This window comes from Xyrauchen texanus, chromosome 25 (assembly GCF_025860055.1).
Source record: "Xyrauchen texanus isolate HMW12.3.18 chromosome 25, RBS_HiC_50CHRs, whole genome shotgun sequence".
Classification (NCBI taxonomy): Eukaryota; Metazoa; Chordata; class Actinopteri; order Cypriniformes; family Catostomidae; genus Xyrauchen; species Xyrauchen texanus.
Window position 1 is genome coordinate 36,951,003 of NC_068300.1, and position 15,951 is coordinate 36,966,953.

A 15,951-nucleotide genomic window follows, 5' to 3' on the forward strand; every position below is an offset into this window, starting at 1 on the left:
CAAAAATGACAATGTTTAATCGTTACACAGACTCTCAAATGTTTGATTGTTTAACCGGATCTATTATTAAAAGCCCCATCAAAGTGAAGAAATTGAAACAGAAATATTTAATTATAAGGAATTATAATTTAATTAAGCAGGAAACCGATGGAGTGCGTACTCCAGGTAGGGAAGGAGGTATTGCCCCAAGTGAAGGAGTTCAAATACCTCGGGGTCTTGTTCACGAGTGAGGGGACAATGGAGTGGGAGGTTGGCCAGAGAATCGGGGCAGCGGGGGCGGTATTGCACGCGCTCTATCGCACCGTTGTCACGAAAAGAGAGCTGAGCCGAAAGGCAAAGCTCTCGATCTACCGGTCAATTTTTGTTCCTACCCTCACCTATGGTCATGAAGGCTGGGTCATGACCGAAAGAACTAGGTCACGAGTACAAGTGGCCGAAATGGGCTTCCTCAGAAGGGTGGCGGGCTTCTCCCTTAGAGATAGGGTGAGGAGCTCAGTCATCCGTAAGGAGCTCGGAGTAGAGCCGCTGCTCCTTTGCGTCGAAAGGAGTCAGTTGAGGTGGTTTGGGCATCTGGTAAGGATGCCCCCTGGCCGCCTCCCTAGGGAGGTGTTTCAGGCACGTCCAGCTGGGAGGAGGCCTTGGGAAAGACCCAGGATTAGGTGGAGCGATTACATCTCCACACTGGCCTGGGAACGCCTCGGGGTCCCACAGTCAGAGCTGGTTAATGTGGCTCGGGATAGGGAAGTTTGGGGCCCTGTGCTGGAGCAGCTGCCTCTGCGACCCGACTTCGGATAAGCGGTTGAAGATGGATGGATGGATGGATGGATATTTAATTATTGTAAATGTGAATTCACTTATTGTACAGCACTTTGGAATTCTTAATTGTGTGTGATTGATCAATCACAGCATTCTGCAGTCAAATATTGTTTTTTAATAATAACTACTAAACTAAGTAAATTGCTCAGGAACCAATTTCCACATTGCTGTGCTAGCTTCACATCTCTTCGATCACTCTGCAGTTTCTTTCAAATAAAATCATTTCGACTCAAATCCATAGTTCATGTCCAGATATTTATGTATGTATTTGAAAGTTAGCCATGTAATAAGCAGAACAATTTTTTTAGTGGTTAAATAAAAAAAAGTGCATGGAAGTGAGTGTAGTGAGACCTGGTTACAACTAAAAATCTGGTACCGTCCCAAAACCTTGCTGGTCTCTACGCAGGAACTAATTACATTAGGGGGCAGAGGGTGGAATATTGTTTAGTAACCAGACGTTTTCAAAACAACAAAAGAAGCTTCAGTCTGCAGAACTTCACTACATCACATCAACAATAATTACTATTGTTTTTTAAATGTCAGACATCAAAAGCGTTGAGGTAACGCAGACAAAACAGGCACTCTACTTGCAAAATGGCGAGATCGCAAAGTCTACGAGGAGATACAGCAAGAAATGATGCACGGCGGTGTTTGTGTCCTCTGCAGCTGATCTCAGTAAGTTATTAGATTTGCCAACTTTGTTAGCTTCCCTTACACTCTTATCTTGTGCAATGTTTTGTTAAGTAAAATGATTTTTGACCACCTTCTCACTTCGAAGATCGTGGCAACCTGTTGAGTAAACCGGTAGGATTCTCATTCAAGACATGTATGCAAACTACACATATACGCTATGGCAAAAATCCAAAGATAACCATCTGCCAATGTTAATAACGATTTCACTGTTACAATTAACAGAACTCAGCAAGTTAAGCTACATTAAAAGTTAATATAATACTATGCAATTTCATTCCCTGTCTTGAGCGTAGATGTCGTCTCTGGCAATCTTGAGCAATGTAATAACGTTGGATTGCTTTTCACTGTATGTTTAAATTATCCTCAAAAACAGATGTTAAAGCTGTACACGAACACTGTGACACACCATGTTTGTTAATGAGAAGGTGAGGTAGTCACATAAAACTACCAGGTAGCCATGTAACCCGTTACGTTACCGTTTGGGTTTGAAGTCAGTGGAAAAGCGCGGCCAGTTTGCAATAGGCTCTAGATTGCCCTGGACTTGAACCAGCTGAGCATAATCTCCACATGAGAACCATCATAATTTCAGTGGAAATGGGCTATTTTTGGTTCACAAAGTATTCTCAGTTTGGTTATTTTAAAGATGACTTAAGTGTGAAAACACCCTTAACATACTATCTGGTTAAACTACAGCCAGAACTCAGTTTCATTCTCTCACTCTCTTTCATCCATGAATATTATCTTGTTAGCCACTGTTTTGTCACACTCCTCTGTGCTTTGAAGATTTATTCTTACAAATCAAGCAGTCATGACCAACAAGCTACAGTAGAGTGCCTTCCACACTTAACTTTTAACCTCGGAGATGTCATGCATTTCCCTTGCAATTACCAAACAACTCTGAGTCATATGAGCGGCTTTTAATTAGGCCAAATAAGACAATAAGCTTTGTTTATTCACACACCCTGCCTCAGAACAGAAAGACCAATCATGCAAATAGCGCATACCACTAATAGCACGTGTCCATTGGTACGGAGTGAACGGAGCTCGACGGGAGTTTCAATTCATCTCTATGGGAGCTGAGTGAGGGATTATGGGATTGCCAGCAGAGCAAGAGGTGAAAGCGTCAAAAAGCAACCAATCAATGTGAGTTAAAGTCAGTAGATCTTTTGAATACTAGTACACATGTCAGACGTCTAAGATCATCGGATCTGTGACTCTTGATGGTCCCTAAATCCAGATTAAAGACATTTAAGACATAACCAGAATTTATATCAAAGATAAAAACCTATCTCTTCGAGCTGGCCTACAACTAATCCCAGAGCCTGTCCTGGTGTAGATTTAATACGTGCAATGATGTCTTTCTTTTTTATTCTTTGGGGTTGTAAATAGATGGATTTGTAATTGCATTACGTTATGTCCAATAAATGATTGATTGATAATCATTTTACAGACACTCTCCCAAAAGAGGCAGACCTCTGGCATTTTAAGCGATATTGAGCGGATTTTCTCTGCACCAGTAGACACATACTGTAATGTGAGAACATGGAAGGCTTTGAGCAGTCTCAGATGAGAGTTTTGAGAAAGTGTAAGAGAGTTTCCCTCAGGAAATACATTTGTGAGGGGGAAAGAGGAAAGAGAGTGGGGAAGCTCATGTGTATTCATATATTCACAGCCATATGGGTACTGTCAGACAGATCGGTGGAAGGGAATTTCAGCTGCTGGCCATTTTAAACAACACACCTGCTGAGGCCCTCCCCCTCTTTTACAAGGCTCTTTCATCTCCAACTCTCAACTACAAAACTCCAGGTTAAAATATAAAGCTCCTTTCACACAGAGATCCCAAGATTAATCCCGGGAAATTGGTTCCGGCAACTGTTCTAGGACTGCAAAAATGTGCTAATTTACACTACAAGAGAGCTCGCATTCACACGCATCCCGGGACCAATCCCGTAAAGACAAAAGTGACATCACAATGTGACGTCTAATGTACAGTATTTTGAGTTTACTGATGACTACTACTTTTCTCTCGATAAGGCCGCTCTTTCATCCTTTTGTAAACACATAAATTGCAGATGCACTGACGGTTAATTTCATCATCTGCTTGGATGGGCTACGCTTTTTTTTCTTTGCCTTTAAATTGTTTAATTTGGGTCAAATGTTTTGGGTAGCCTTCAACAAGCTTCTCACAATAAGTAGCTGGAATATTGGCCCATTCCTCCAGACAGAACTGCTGTAACTGAATCAGGTTTGTAGACCTCCTTACTCGCACACGCTTTGTCAGTTCTGCACAAAAAATTTTCTATCGGATTGGGGCCAGGGCTTTGTGATAGCCACTCCAATACTTGACTTTGTTATCCTTAAAGGTGCAGTATGTAACAATTTACATGTAATATTAATCTTTTTTAGCCAATGTGTGAACGGCTTGTAAAGCAAATAAAAAAATGAGCCCTTCCCGGACTTCCTAGGTTGCCTATTAAAGCTTGTAGACTGATTTTCATGTGAAGGGAGCAGGTCTCTTTTGCCGGGAAAATCCAAAGGATGTGACGTTTATGCTTGCTCCTTCTACTGAATCCCGTCTGGCTAAGTGGGAACGTGATCGTGGTCGAGCGAAAACTAGAGTGAACATCGGAAGGGCATTTCATTCATGGAAGGACCTTCATTCGGTTTTGGGGATCAAAACTGACCCTGAATGGTTGTTCTTCTTATTGGACAGGAAAGCTTACATAACTGCAAAGCATTTGAAATACAGTGCCATAAGGATTGATCTGTGTCATTTTAGCTAACTTGATCTTGCCTGCTAACGCTGACGAACTGCAACCTACTATGCTTCGTAACTTTCAAATAATTTCAACGATCTTCTCTTTAAAAGTCAGGCATACAGGATACATTTAAGCAAATACGCTGGTTTCTTGATCGTAGTACAACATATGACATACAAAACATACAAAAGTGCAACATAAACTGTTGAACTAGTGAACTGTATAGTTCAGTAGACTGTAGCTGTATGTGTGTATCAGTATGCTATGTTAGCTGATAAGTAGTTTTAGTTTAGTCTCAAAGTTTGTAGTAAAACAATCATAACGGTGTCATTTTAATTATACTACCTCATCGGTCAGCATGATGCCGGTTAATCATGGTCAGTCTCTTTGTATGTTACGTCAAAGATTTGGCAAATGCTCACTCCCAATGGAGTGTGTGCACGAGCACGATCATGAGCAACAGGTAGCTGGCTGCAGTTCACTTAACGGCCACAGGTGCCATTAATAACAATGGTTTCTGAATCTTACATACTGCACCTTTAAGCCATTTTCCTTTCTCATGATGCCATCTATTGTGTGAAGTGCACCAGTCCCTCCTGCAGCAAAGCACCCCCATGCTTAACGGTTGGGATGGTGTTCTTCAGCTTGCAAGCCTCACTCTTTTTACTCCAAACATAACGATGGTCATTATGGCCAAACTGTTCAGTTGTTGTTTCATTAGACCAGAGGACAAGATCTTTGTCCTCATGTGCACTTGCAAACTGTAAATCTGCCTTTTTTATGGCAGTTTTGGAGCAGTGGCCTCTTCCTTGCTGAGAAGTGGAGTGGTGGTGGTGTAGTGGTCCAAGCACATAACTGGTAATCTGGTAATCAGAAGGACGCTGGTTCAAGCCCCACAGCCACCACCATTGTGTCCTTGAGCAAGGCACTTAACTCCAGGTTGCTTTTCCCTGTAATAAGGGCTCTGTAAGTCACTTTGGATAAAAGCGTCTGCCAAATGCATAAGATTTAGGACTTGTTTATTGTGGATATAGATACTTGTCTACCTGTTTCCTTCAGCATCTTCACAAGATGCTTTATTGTTGTTCTGGGATTGATTTGCACTTTTTGCACCAAACTACGTTCATCTCTATGAGACAGAATTAGTCACAGTTAACTTAGTGTATGTAAACTTCTTACCCAATGGAATTGTGATATACTGTAGACATTTAAAAGTGAAACAATCTGTCTGTAAACAATTGTTGGAAAAATTACTTGCATCACGCACAAAGTAGATGTCCTAAACAATTTGCCAAACTATAGTTTGCTAATATTAAATCAGTGTTAAAAAAGTGGTTAAAAAAATACTTTTAATAACTTCAACTGTATATTTATGGTTGCAATCATAATTAAGACAGTAAGGATTTACAAAAGTAATATTTTCTGATGACCCAGAATTTTTTAACTTTAAATCTATATCAGTTGAGTGACACATTTAAATTCATATTGTGAATATATAACCTAATATGTCTAAAAAGAAGGATTTTTAAAAATATATTTAAAAACATAATTATTCAACCTCTATTGCATGTAGCTGTTTCTTAAATATGTAAGGCTACAAAAGTAATTGTTTTAAAACAAAATCAAGTCATCAATCTGCAATGGCACTAATTTAAGTTTAGCGTTGTAAGTAAAAATGGATTTCTATGCAAAAAATGCCATTAAAAATAAGCTGTCAAAAAAGTTAATAGCGGAGATTATTTCAGAACACAAGAGAGGTCATGGCTAAAAGTACATTTCCAAGGCACTTAAATTTACAATAGACAAAGTTGGCAGCACCATTAATACATTTTTTAAATATGGTACAACAGCAAAATTGTGGCATGAAAAATGTGACGCCTTCAGTGTGTAAATTGAAGCTCGTGATCACTGGACTTTCCAGCAAGACAATAACACCAAGGATACATCCAAGTTGTCCAAAATCTGGTTCAGGGATGGGTCATGAAATGCCCTTAAATGGCCCTTTCAGTCCATCATTAAAATAATATTGCAAAATATGTTGGGATTTCAAGGAAGCAGTTATTAAGGATAAAGGATGCTCCATAAATGATTGACTTTGGGGGTTGAATATTTTTGACGACATTTGTGGAGAGAATTCGTTATTTTTAATTTTAAAAACTCTGTTCTCAAAATCACTCAAATGTGTATTAAAAACTAACTTTGACTGTTTACTGAGGTTTTTGCAGAATGTATTGCTGGTCAGGGGGTTGAATAATTTCCCAAATAATTTGGGTAAATACATATTTAGTATTGTTATGTTCTTGCCCTTTCAGGCTTAAGAAAATAAATGTATGAACAAACAAAGCAAATGTATGTGACGAGTTAAAAGCTATATTGAGTCATTACAAAATTTGTAAAAGTGTACTGAAAATGGAAGCATAAGCAGTAGTTCTAACAGGAAGACTCTGAATCCATTCAATCAGGCAAACTCATCCAATCACAATATAGCCTCCGCTTTATAAGCCTACACACCTGTCTCTATGTTTTGTATACTTCCGTTGTTTTCACCCCCTTCCACCCCATCTCCAACAGTTTAGGTCCAGTTCTGGGAGTGGGTATATTTACAATGAAAAAAAACAACTCACAATGCCGTGAATGACAAAACATTTTATACAATGGTTTATGACAGCCGTATATAATTTTTTTTTTTAAATCACGGTACACTGTGAAACTGTGAATCTCTATTCTGCACACAAACCTCCTTCGCATGATAAATACGTAATCGCTACGACACACACCCATCACGGTATCAGCTCTGCTTTTGTTCACAAAAACATGCCCCAGGATTGATCCTGGCAATGTTACTAGGGTCTGATCCCGTGATAAAATTTTCGGGCATTCCAGCACCGGCTTGCATTCACACTAAAGGCTCCCCGGCATTGAGCCCGCCAATATCCTGGGATCACAGCCTAGTGTGAATGAGGTTTAACACAAAGGTGTGTGGTTGAGGTGTGTGATCTGTGTCTCTTGCATATCAGTATCTTACAAACTGAAAATAAATTTAGCATGGAAACTATAGTTTCTGCCCAAATACTACAGTTAAAGTTTGTAATGGCGTGATTGACCTCAGAACTTGTTGGTTTTGTTCATGGCTAAGAACTCTTTTGAAGGATTTTATAACATCCCTGTAGAAAAAATTAATTAGAAAAACATTTCATGAACCAAGACGGCTAATAAAAATGGGCAGGCTCTGTTGCGCTCTATTGCTATGTGGCTGCTAAGGTGTTCTGAGTGATTATTAGCACACTGCACATATCCCTACCTAAAGTCTTAACACACATACTGTACTAATAATTATAGTAACTAAGGAATTTTGACAGACACTATGGATACCATAGTGAATTTTCATTTTTGCTATGGTACATGGTCTCTTTCATAGGGGTATTCTTCTTTCTCTGTTCATCAGTTTATAATTTTTTTTTTTTTTTTTACATTTGCCTTAGATCCTATTCCATTTCTGGATGATTTTCAGCCCATTCTATTGGCAGGATGCTCTTTACTTCTCTTTCTCTACTGCTCTCTCTCCCGGCTTGATGAGCACTCAGCTTCGGACAAAGCACTGAAGTAAATGAGGGAATCACCAATAGAACTGCAGTGACACTGTGCAATCATGTCTGCCTTTATTAAACAGGCCCTGCAATCTCTCATGGCTCAGATTTTACACAGAAATGTAAGTTACATTACAGAACCATATCTCCATTGAGACCTTGGGATCCTAGCCCCCTGTTCACATTTTGTTGATTGCGTGGTCCCAACCATACCAACAGAAAACTACCGTCAAATTGATGTGCACCCTAAACCTCCTTTAAAGAGACCAGTCCACATGGCAACAGATGTATGTGTATCTACTTACTTGATATAGTAGGGCACTTTATTCTGGGACACTGCTCTCTGCCAGGGCAACTGGACTGATGCTGTGGGGACACACACACACACACACACACACACACACACACACACACACACACACACACACAAGATTGATTAAAGTAGAGCGCATAGGTCTGATCATGATGGTGTTGTTAAATGAAGCATTAATGAAGAATATCTCTCTCATATCAGCAAGATCATACTCTACTTATTTTCCAGACACTAAAGCATAATTTCTGATGTACAAGCTGCTGATATAGATCAAATACCAGCTCTCTCAGCAGATTAACTTGATGAATTTACTGTACGTAACACTCCTTGTGCTTGAGAACACCTACGGCCACAGAACAGAGAAAGATGAAGCTTCAAATGCCAGAAAGATCCCAACTCAGGGTTCTGAGTAAAGTAAAGGTCCTTTCGTGTGACTAACATCAAAATTCTCAAATCATTGAACTCAAGGAGTGTTAGCTTACAGTTACTGGCTTTTAGTTTTTATATATATTATATATATTACATATATATTTTATATATATTACTTATTCATGCGATTATCTATTCAGCCAATCATGTGGCAGCATTGTAGTATATAAAACCATGCAGATACGGGTCAGTAGTTTCAGTTAATGTTCACATCAACCATCAGAACGGGGAAAAATGTGATCTCAGTGATTTGGACTATGGCATGATTGTTGGTGTCAGACGGGCTGTTTGAGTATTTCTGGGATTTTCACACACAACAGTCTCTAGAGTTTACTCAGAATGGTGCCAAAAACAAAAAACAACCAGTGAGCGGCAGTTCCGCAGACAGAAATATTTTGTTGATGAGAGAGGTCACCAGAGAATGGCCAGACTGGTTCGAGCTGACAGAAAAGCTACGGTAACTCAGATAAACACTCTGTACAATTGTAGTGAGCAGAATAGCATCTCAGTATGCAAAACACATCGAAACGAGGCTGCCAAAAGACCACGTATACATACTATACTCCAATTGTCATGCCAATAAAGCTAAACTGAGTTATATTGAATACTAGGTTAGGGGTTTGTTCAAATCCTTGATCCTAAGTATGATCAATAGTAATAGTGATGCTTGTTTTACCAAATACCATTAATTATAGACTAATGAGACAGGATGCATAATGCTGACATGATTGTATGACTATATTCATATTTATTTCTATGACTCACTGGATAAGAAGTGTTGAGAGGAGGGACCGAAATCTCTGTGTGCTTCCCGCAAGAGCTTCAACCTGTCCTCTACAGCCGCCTTGACAGAGAGAGAGAGAGAGAGAGAGAGAGAGAGAGAGAGAGATGGCGAGATATAGAGAGATAAACTGAGAGTATGAAAGACAGAAATGTACATAAACGTTCTCTTTCTGTACTCTGACTATACATAGACTGATACTGAGGTGAAGAGATTCTCTTCACACACACAACAATCCACTGAGAACAGCGTACTCCACTAATAACACGTCAGATGACCTTCAGAGAGAGACTTAGATCAGAGTGAGAGAAAGAGACATAAAAGACAAATAAATAGTTTAAAATTGTCTTACTACAGATGAAAGGGAATGAAAGGAAAGGAAAGGAAATAAAAAAGATAAGGGCAATGAAAGGAAAGAAAATGAAAGGATAGGAAAAAGAAAGGACAGGATGAGGAAAAGGAAGGACAGGGAAGGAAAGGACGAGGCAAAGCAACATAAGGAAAGAAAAGTATAGGAAAGGGATGGAAGGGAAAGAACCGGATTGGAAAGGGAAGGAAAGGACCTGATAGGAAAGGGAAGGAAAGGAAAGAACCAGATAGGAAAGGAAGAGCAAGGAAAGAACAGGATAGGAAAGGGAAGGAAAGAAAAGAACTGAACAGGGAAGGAAAGTAAAGGAAAGTACAGGAAAGAACAGGATAGGAAAGGGAAGAAAGGGAAGGGAAAGAACCAGATTGGAAAGGGAAGGAAAGGAAAGAACCGGATAGGGAAGGAAAGTAAAGGAAAGAACTGGATAGGAAAGGGAAGGAAGGGAAAGAACCAGATTGGAAAGGGAAGGAAAGTAAAGGAAAGAACTGGATTGGATAGGAAAGGGAAGGAAAGGAAAGAACCAGATAGGGAAGGAAAGTAAAGGAAAGAACTGGATAGGAAAGGGAAGGAAAGGAAAGAACCAGATAGGAAAGGGAAGGAAAGTAAGGGAAAGAACAGATAGGAAAGGGAAGGAAAGGAAGGGAAAGGAAAGAAAATTATAGGAAAGGGAAGGACAGGAAGGGAAAGTAAAGGGAAAAGAAGGTAAGGGATAAGACAAGAAAAGCCAGGTTTTAAGTAAGTGGAGTACCTGCAGAAGTTTCCATCGCATGTTGAGGTTGTCTAACTGGCGGTTGGTGGTGGAGGACAGTTGGACATCCAGTGGATTCAGCTGACTTGCAAGATCATTCACAGCTCGAACATCTTGTTTCATTGGAGAGATTTCCTCTCTGAAAGCCTGGAAAACACACACACCAAGAAAGAGAGAAAAAAATTATAATTTTAACATCTTTATATCCACACATTGCACTGACATAAATTTTTAAATCATCAGCCTGAGTGTTTGGAAAGAACTCATACCAAGAGTGAGAGGCCTAAAAGGGTTATCATGAAACTAATGAAATCAGGCTAATAAACCATCAAAATAGCTTTAGACAGGAAATGGAGGTATAAAGGATTACCTAGAATAATGCATAACAAACATTATGTACATTCTTTAGTGGACTATAATTGGATGAACTTTCATTTGGACCCATCGGCATGGTTACTGACCATGCCAACGTATAAGGAAAAATACACTCACCGTTGTCTTATCAATGTGATCCTCAAGGGAGTCTATGAGAAGGTCTCCCACAGGTTGCCAGCCTGCTTTGAGTTCCTCTGCCTGAGCTAGATGCAGGTCCAGCTGGTCCATGGAGCTCTGGAAGTCCTGCAGTTTATCTAGAGCTCTCTCCACCTGCTCCTGCCAGGTGTCAGCATGTCCCATTAGCCTCTCCCAGCGCTCACCAACTTCAGCTGTCTGCTTACGAATTGCCTTAGCCACTCGCTGGGCCTTCTCCTCTGGAGTCAGGTCTATGAAACATCACAGAAACAAACTCAATTCAATTTACACCTTACATGAGTTCACTTCATGTCAATTAACTTTTAACATTTCTGGTAATAAAGGTACAAAACACAGCAAGCTGCCTTACTGTCTACATAAGTACCTACCTTCTACAGCAGCATCCCATCATGGAACCACGGAAGACTGATTTGAAACACACTATTTGAGACTGGTTTGATATATCAAACTGATTCCATTTGGCATCATTGATCGAAAATGTTTGCCTACTGTCTTTTGTGTTGAGGCATGCCTGTGATGCCAAAAATATTAGGTGGGAAGCTCACAAGGCTTTAGAACAGAGCAAAACACATAATCATTTTCTAAAAATTTTGTTTTTGTGCATTTCACGTTGATCAATATAATAAATTATCAACATTTCAGCAAACCGACTACATTCAGAGGATATTAATAATGTTAGCTCACTTATAAATGTATTTACCAATAAGTCCACTCAACTAATGAGCTGAGGATGAATACAGATGAGAGGAGGCAGATGTTTGGGGAATCTGAGAGGAGCCTAGGGCATGTCTATAGGCTGGTCTACACCATTAACATCTGCTCTCTTATTCTGCTTGCAGGGTTTTGAAAGACATTTAAATTCACTTCAGGTAATGTCACTGTCACAAATGGCAGGACTGAACTCTCCATTCTATTAACTCTCACCTCTATCTTTCATCTAGATATTTCTCTTTCAGGCAAGCGAGAATCAATTTACAATTCAAATTCGAGTATTTGTGCAAATGTATGAAATTCAATTAAGATCCAGATGTTGAATAGAAACGAAACTGGCAGTAATATTTTGTAGTGCCGTGTTTATGTTAATTTGATGGCAAACAGTGGAAAAGTTTGCTTATTATCATATAATAACCATAATTGCCATTAACATTTGGGTAAGGCTGCTCTCAGCTAGCTTGACCATGTTTTACAGTTTGTTTCGGAAGTTGTAACAAGGCTGTGATATCGCTTTTATCCTTTGTACCCTATGACATCACTTTGTCATGACAATTTTTCAGCCATTTAGAATTTTCTGAAAAACCTACTTTTTCAATCTCGTCCTAGGCCGTTTGTCCAATTTGCCTGGAAATTGGCCTGCATCATCTAGGAGGCACTTACAACAAAATGTTATTAATAGAATTTTGATACACCATACCATTTTCGAAATGCACTTAAACTAATTTGACGAAAACGTGCAAAATTGAACTTGAGGCTGTATCTCTGCAACGCTTTGAGGTATTTGGACGAAACATGGTTTGTGTCATCACCATTAGGCCCTGAGGTTACCTGCAACGGTTTGGCACACTGCCCCCTACTGGTCAAGCGATAGCAAAAAAATTTTTTTTTGGGCTTATAACGCTTGAACACTTTTGCCAAAAATACAAATAAAATGTCTCTTTAGATCAAGTGCTACATATTGAGTCGAACGATACCACATTTCCTATGTCGGTCATTTTGGATGTCGGCCATTTTGAATTTACACATAAAATGCTGTATTTTATGAATGACTTGGCGTATCGTTACGAAACTCGGTATGTGTCTTTGGCACCATGCTCTGAAGGGACTAAAAGTTTTGGGACAGCACCACCTTGTGGTAAAAAATTATAATCCTAGTTCTAAAAATGCTAATAGCCATCGACATTCACCTACTGTCATGAGACTGGTCTTGATAGATTCCATGGTTCATGCCGAGAAAAATGATACCAATTATGTAATGCTCGAGCAAACTTCCTGTCCGCCATTTTTAAATATTTTTAAAACCTACTTTTTCGAACTCCTGCAAGAATATTTATTAGGGATGCACCGAAATTTCGGCTGCCGAAAATTTTCGGCCGAAAATGCCACTTTCAGCACTTTCGGTTTTCGGCCGAAAGAGAAAAAAGGCCGAAAATATGAGCCGAAAATATATACCTCCTCGCCCCGCCCCTCAGTGCTCAGATTTCAATCTGGATCGATCTAGCCCTTATCACAGCGCTACCAAACAAAGGCCGATCATGTCAGCGGTGTGGAAATTCTTCAAAGTTTCTGATAAGGACATCAAATTTGCGATCTGCAGTGTTTATTCAGCAGAACTTTCAAGATACATATATACAGAATACAGCAAGAGATTCTACAGGAAAATGTCACAACTAGCGCAGCTACACCACAACTTGAGACGTATTTATCTGAACTACTCCAGAAGCGACAATCCCCTTGACTACGGGCGCATAAACAAACACCGCTTTCCTTTGCTTGCGCGGATTGCGCACAGGTATTTATCTGCCCAAGCACTAGCACAGAGAGTGAGAGACTGTTCAGTGCATCATCTCATGTTCTTGATGAGCTTTCTGACAGGAGAGACTGTCAGAAAGTTTAGCAACTTTTGTTCTTGAAGAGAAACCTGTCACTTGTACTTAAATAGAAAGCGGTCCAATATGATGTGTATAGCAATTACATTACACTTGTTCTTCACTTGAGGATCTGTCGTTTACAGTTGAGGTTGGATTTAGTTCAATTACTGTTTTGCACAATCATTTTCACTTAAAGTGTACATACGTTTACATAAACAGAATAGAGCACTGATCTATATATATAATTATATATTATAGTTATATATAGATCAGTGGAATAGAGGCCCTCTGCCATTCTGTGTTCTGCCTGTTGTTTTAATTAAAATTACTGTTGCATATTTAAACTTTTTGAAAGACGTCAGCTAAGTTCATTTCTTGACTCTTGTTTTGCATATAATAGTTTTCTAAAACTTTACATTATTTGGATAATTGTTAATAAAATCTGTAAAATTTGATTTTTACAGAACTGAAAGAAGAATATTTAATATATTTTTAATATATTTTTTGTCCAATTTTGTTGTGCTACTTTCAATAAAAGTGTGATTTATTTTATCGGTTTGTAGTTTTTCAATTCAGATTAATTAAATTCATGAAATTAATGAAAAAGTTTTAATACAATTATACACAACATTTTTTTTTTTTTTTTTTAAATAGGTAAAAATTTCGGTTTGGTTTCGGTTTTCGGCCAAGTGCATCCTGGATTTTCGGTTTCGTTTCGCCCAGAATTTTCATTTCGGTGCATCCCTAATATTTATCCGATTTGCACGAAAATTGGCCTGCATCATCTAGAGGCACTCACGACAAAAAGTAATTATCTTAATTTTTATAAACCATACCGTTTTCGAATGGCTCTTCAACAAATTTGATGAAGAATGCGCAAAATTGAACTTGAGGCTGTATCTCTGCAACGCTTTGAGGGATTGGGACGAAACTTGGCATGTGTCATCACCATTAGGCCCTGCGGTTAACTGCAGCATTTTTGCACACTGCCCCCTACTGGTCAAGAGATTTATAACTCATGAACGCTTCCCTGCATGATAACCATCACACCCAGATAGTACCTCAGCAGTTTCAGAACAGTGCCAAAAATGGACAAAAATTCTAAGAACTATAAAATAACTGTTTTTTATGATTGAAAGTTACATTTTTATAACTCCTCATACACTGTTCATCAACATGTCAAAAAGCTTTTTTTGCTGCTCATGGTGCCGATAATTTTCCTTGACCCCGGTATCGCTGCTTGCAGCTATATTATTTTTATTTTTTTATACGCAATTTAAATGTTTAATGTTGTGAAAATGTGTATGACATTGTTAGCACATCCCCTTGCAATTTTTTTGTATCCTCATTACCACTAAACTACATATACCGTTGGCAGATTTATTTTTGCCAAATACATCTTTCAAAGTATAGTGCCTACCCATCAGTGTTGGGGAGTTGTAAACTAAAAGAAGGGATGCTACTTACTGAACTGGTTAAAATAAACAGTTCCCTTATATTTAGCATTGGGAACTTAATTTTACTAAGTTCGTTTTTCGAACAGTTAATGTCAATGTAATGTAAAAATAAATAAATAAAACTAGTTCACATAAATGATTCACTGATTCATTGAGCCCCACACAGCCTTAAAGCGACTTCACCTTCTTTTTTAAAGCAAAATATTTGCTGTTAATAATCACTATAATTCAGTTCAGTTATATAAATATGGTGTTTTCCAGTTCATTCATTTGTATTAAGTTTTTGTTCAATATAATGTTACGAAAAATGTGGGTTTGTTAATAGTAATATTGTTGTGAGTGTAGTAACAATGCTTTTTTTTGGCAGAAACCATGGTTTTGATGCAATGAAAAATGGTTTTACTACAACAACTCTGTAGTGTACACAGAGTAACCATGGTTTTACTGTAGTAATATCATAGTAACTACAACTGTTTTAACCGTGATTATTTTTGATTGAACTAAGAAAGCTTTGTGTAAGGTGTTTTTGTTAGTTATTATTTTGAAAAAACATCCCATATTGGTTGAATGTTCAATATTATATAGATACACCTCTCATTAAAATGAACAAATTATGTTATTTTAAAACCAAAATAATTTTTTGTTGTTGTCATTGTTGCTTTTGTTTTCTTTCATAAAGTTTGTTTTTGTAGTAAAAACATGTTCTAATTATGTTTTACAGATACCTGAAGAAAACCTAAAAGGTATTTTCCAATTGTATTTATTTTTTTATTTATTTATTTATTTATTTTTATACATTTCATTTATTTTTGTTTTGTTATTGGAATATTTTTACATTTTGTACAGCAACAAACCTAAATGCAACATTGTGAAATTTAAAAAAGT

General features: G+C 38.3%; 1 protein-coding gene across 8 annotated transcripts in view; it reads right to left on the reverse strand.

Moving 5' to 3' along the window:
• The window catches only part of LOC127618368 (utrophin-like), a 269,333-nt gene that overhangs the window by 68,122 nt on the left and 185,260 nt on the right, over positions 1-15,951 (reverse strand). For all 8 annotated transcript variants that reach the window (XM_052090759.1, XM_052090761.1, XM_052090757.1 and 5 more), the window contains 4 exons: positions 10,986-11,254; positions 10,494-10,640; positions 9,363-9,441; positions 8,161-8,221 (listed from right to left, as the gene is read on the reverse strand). In XM_052090759.1, the coding sequence (XP_051946719.1) occupies positions 8,161-8,221; positions 9,363-9,441; positions 10,494-10,640; positions 10,986-11,254 (556 nt within the window). The remainder of the gene's footprint in view (positions 1-8,160; positions 8,222-9,362; positions 9,442-10,493; positions 10,641-10,985; positions 11,255-15,951) is intronic.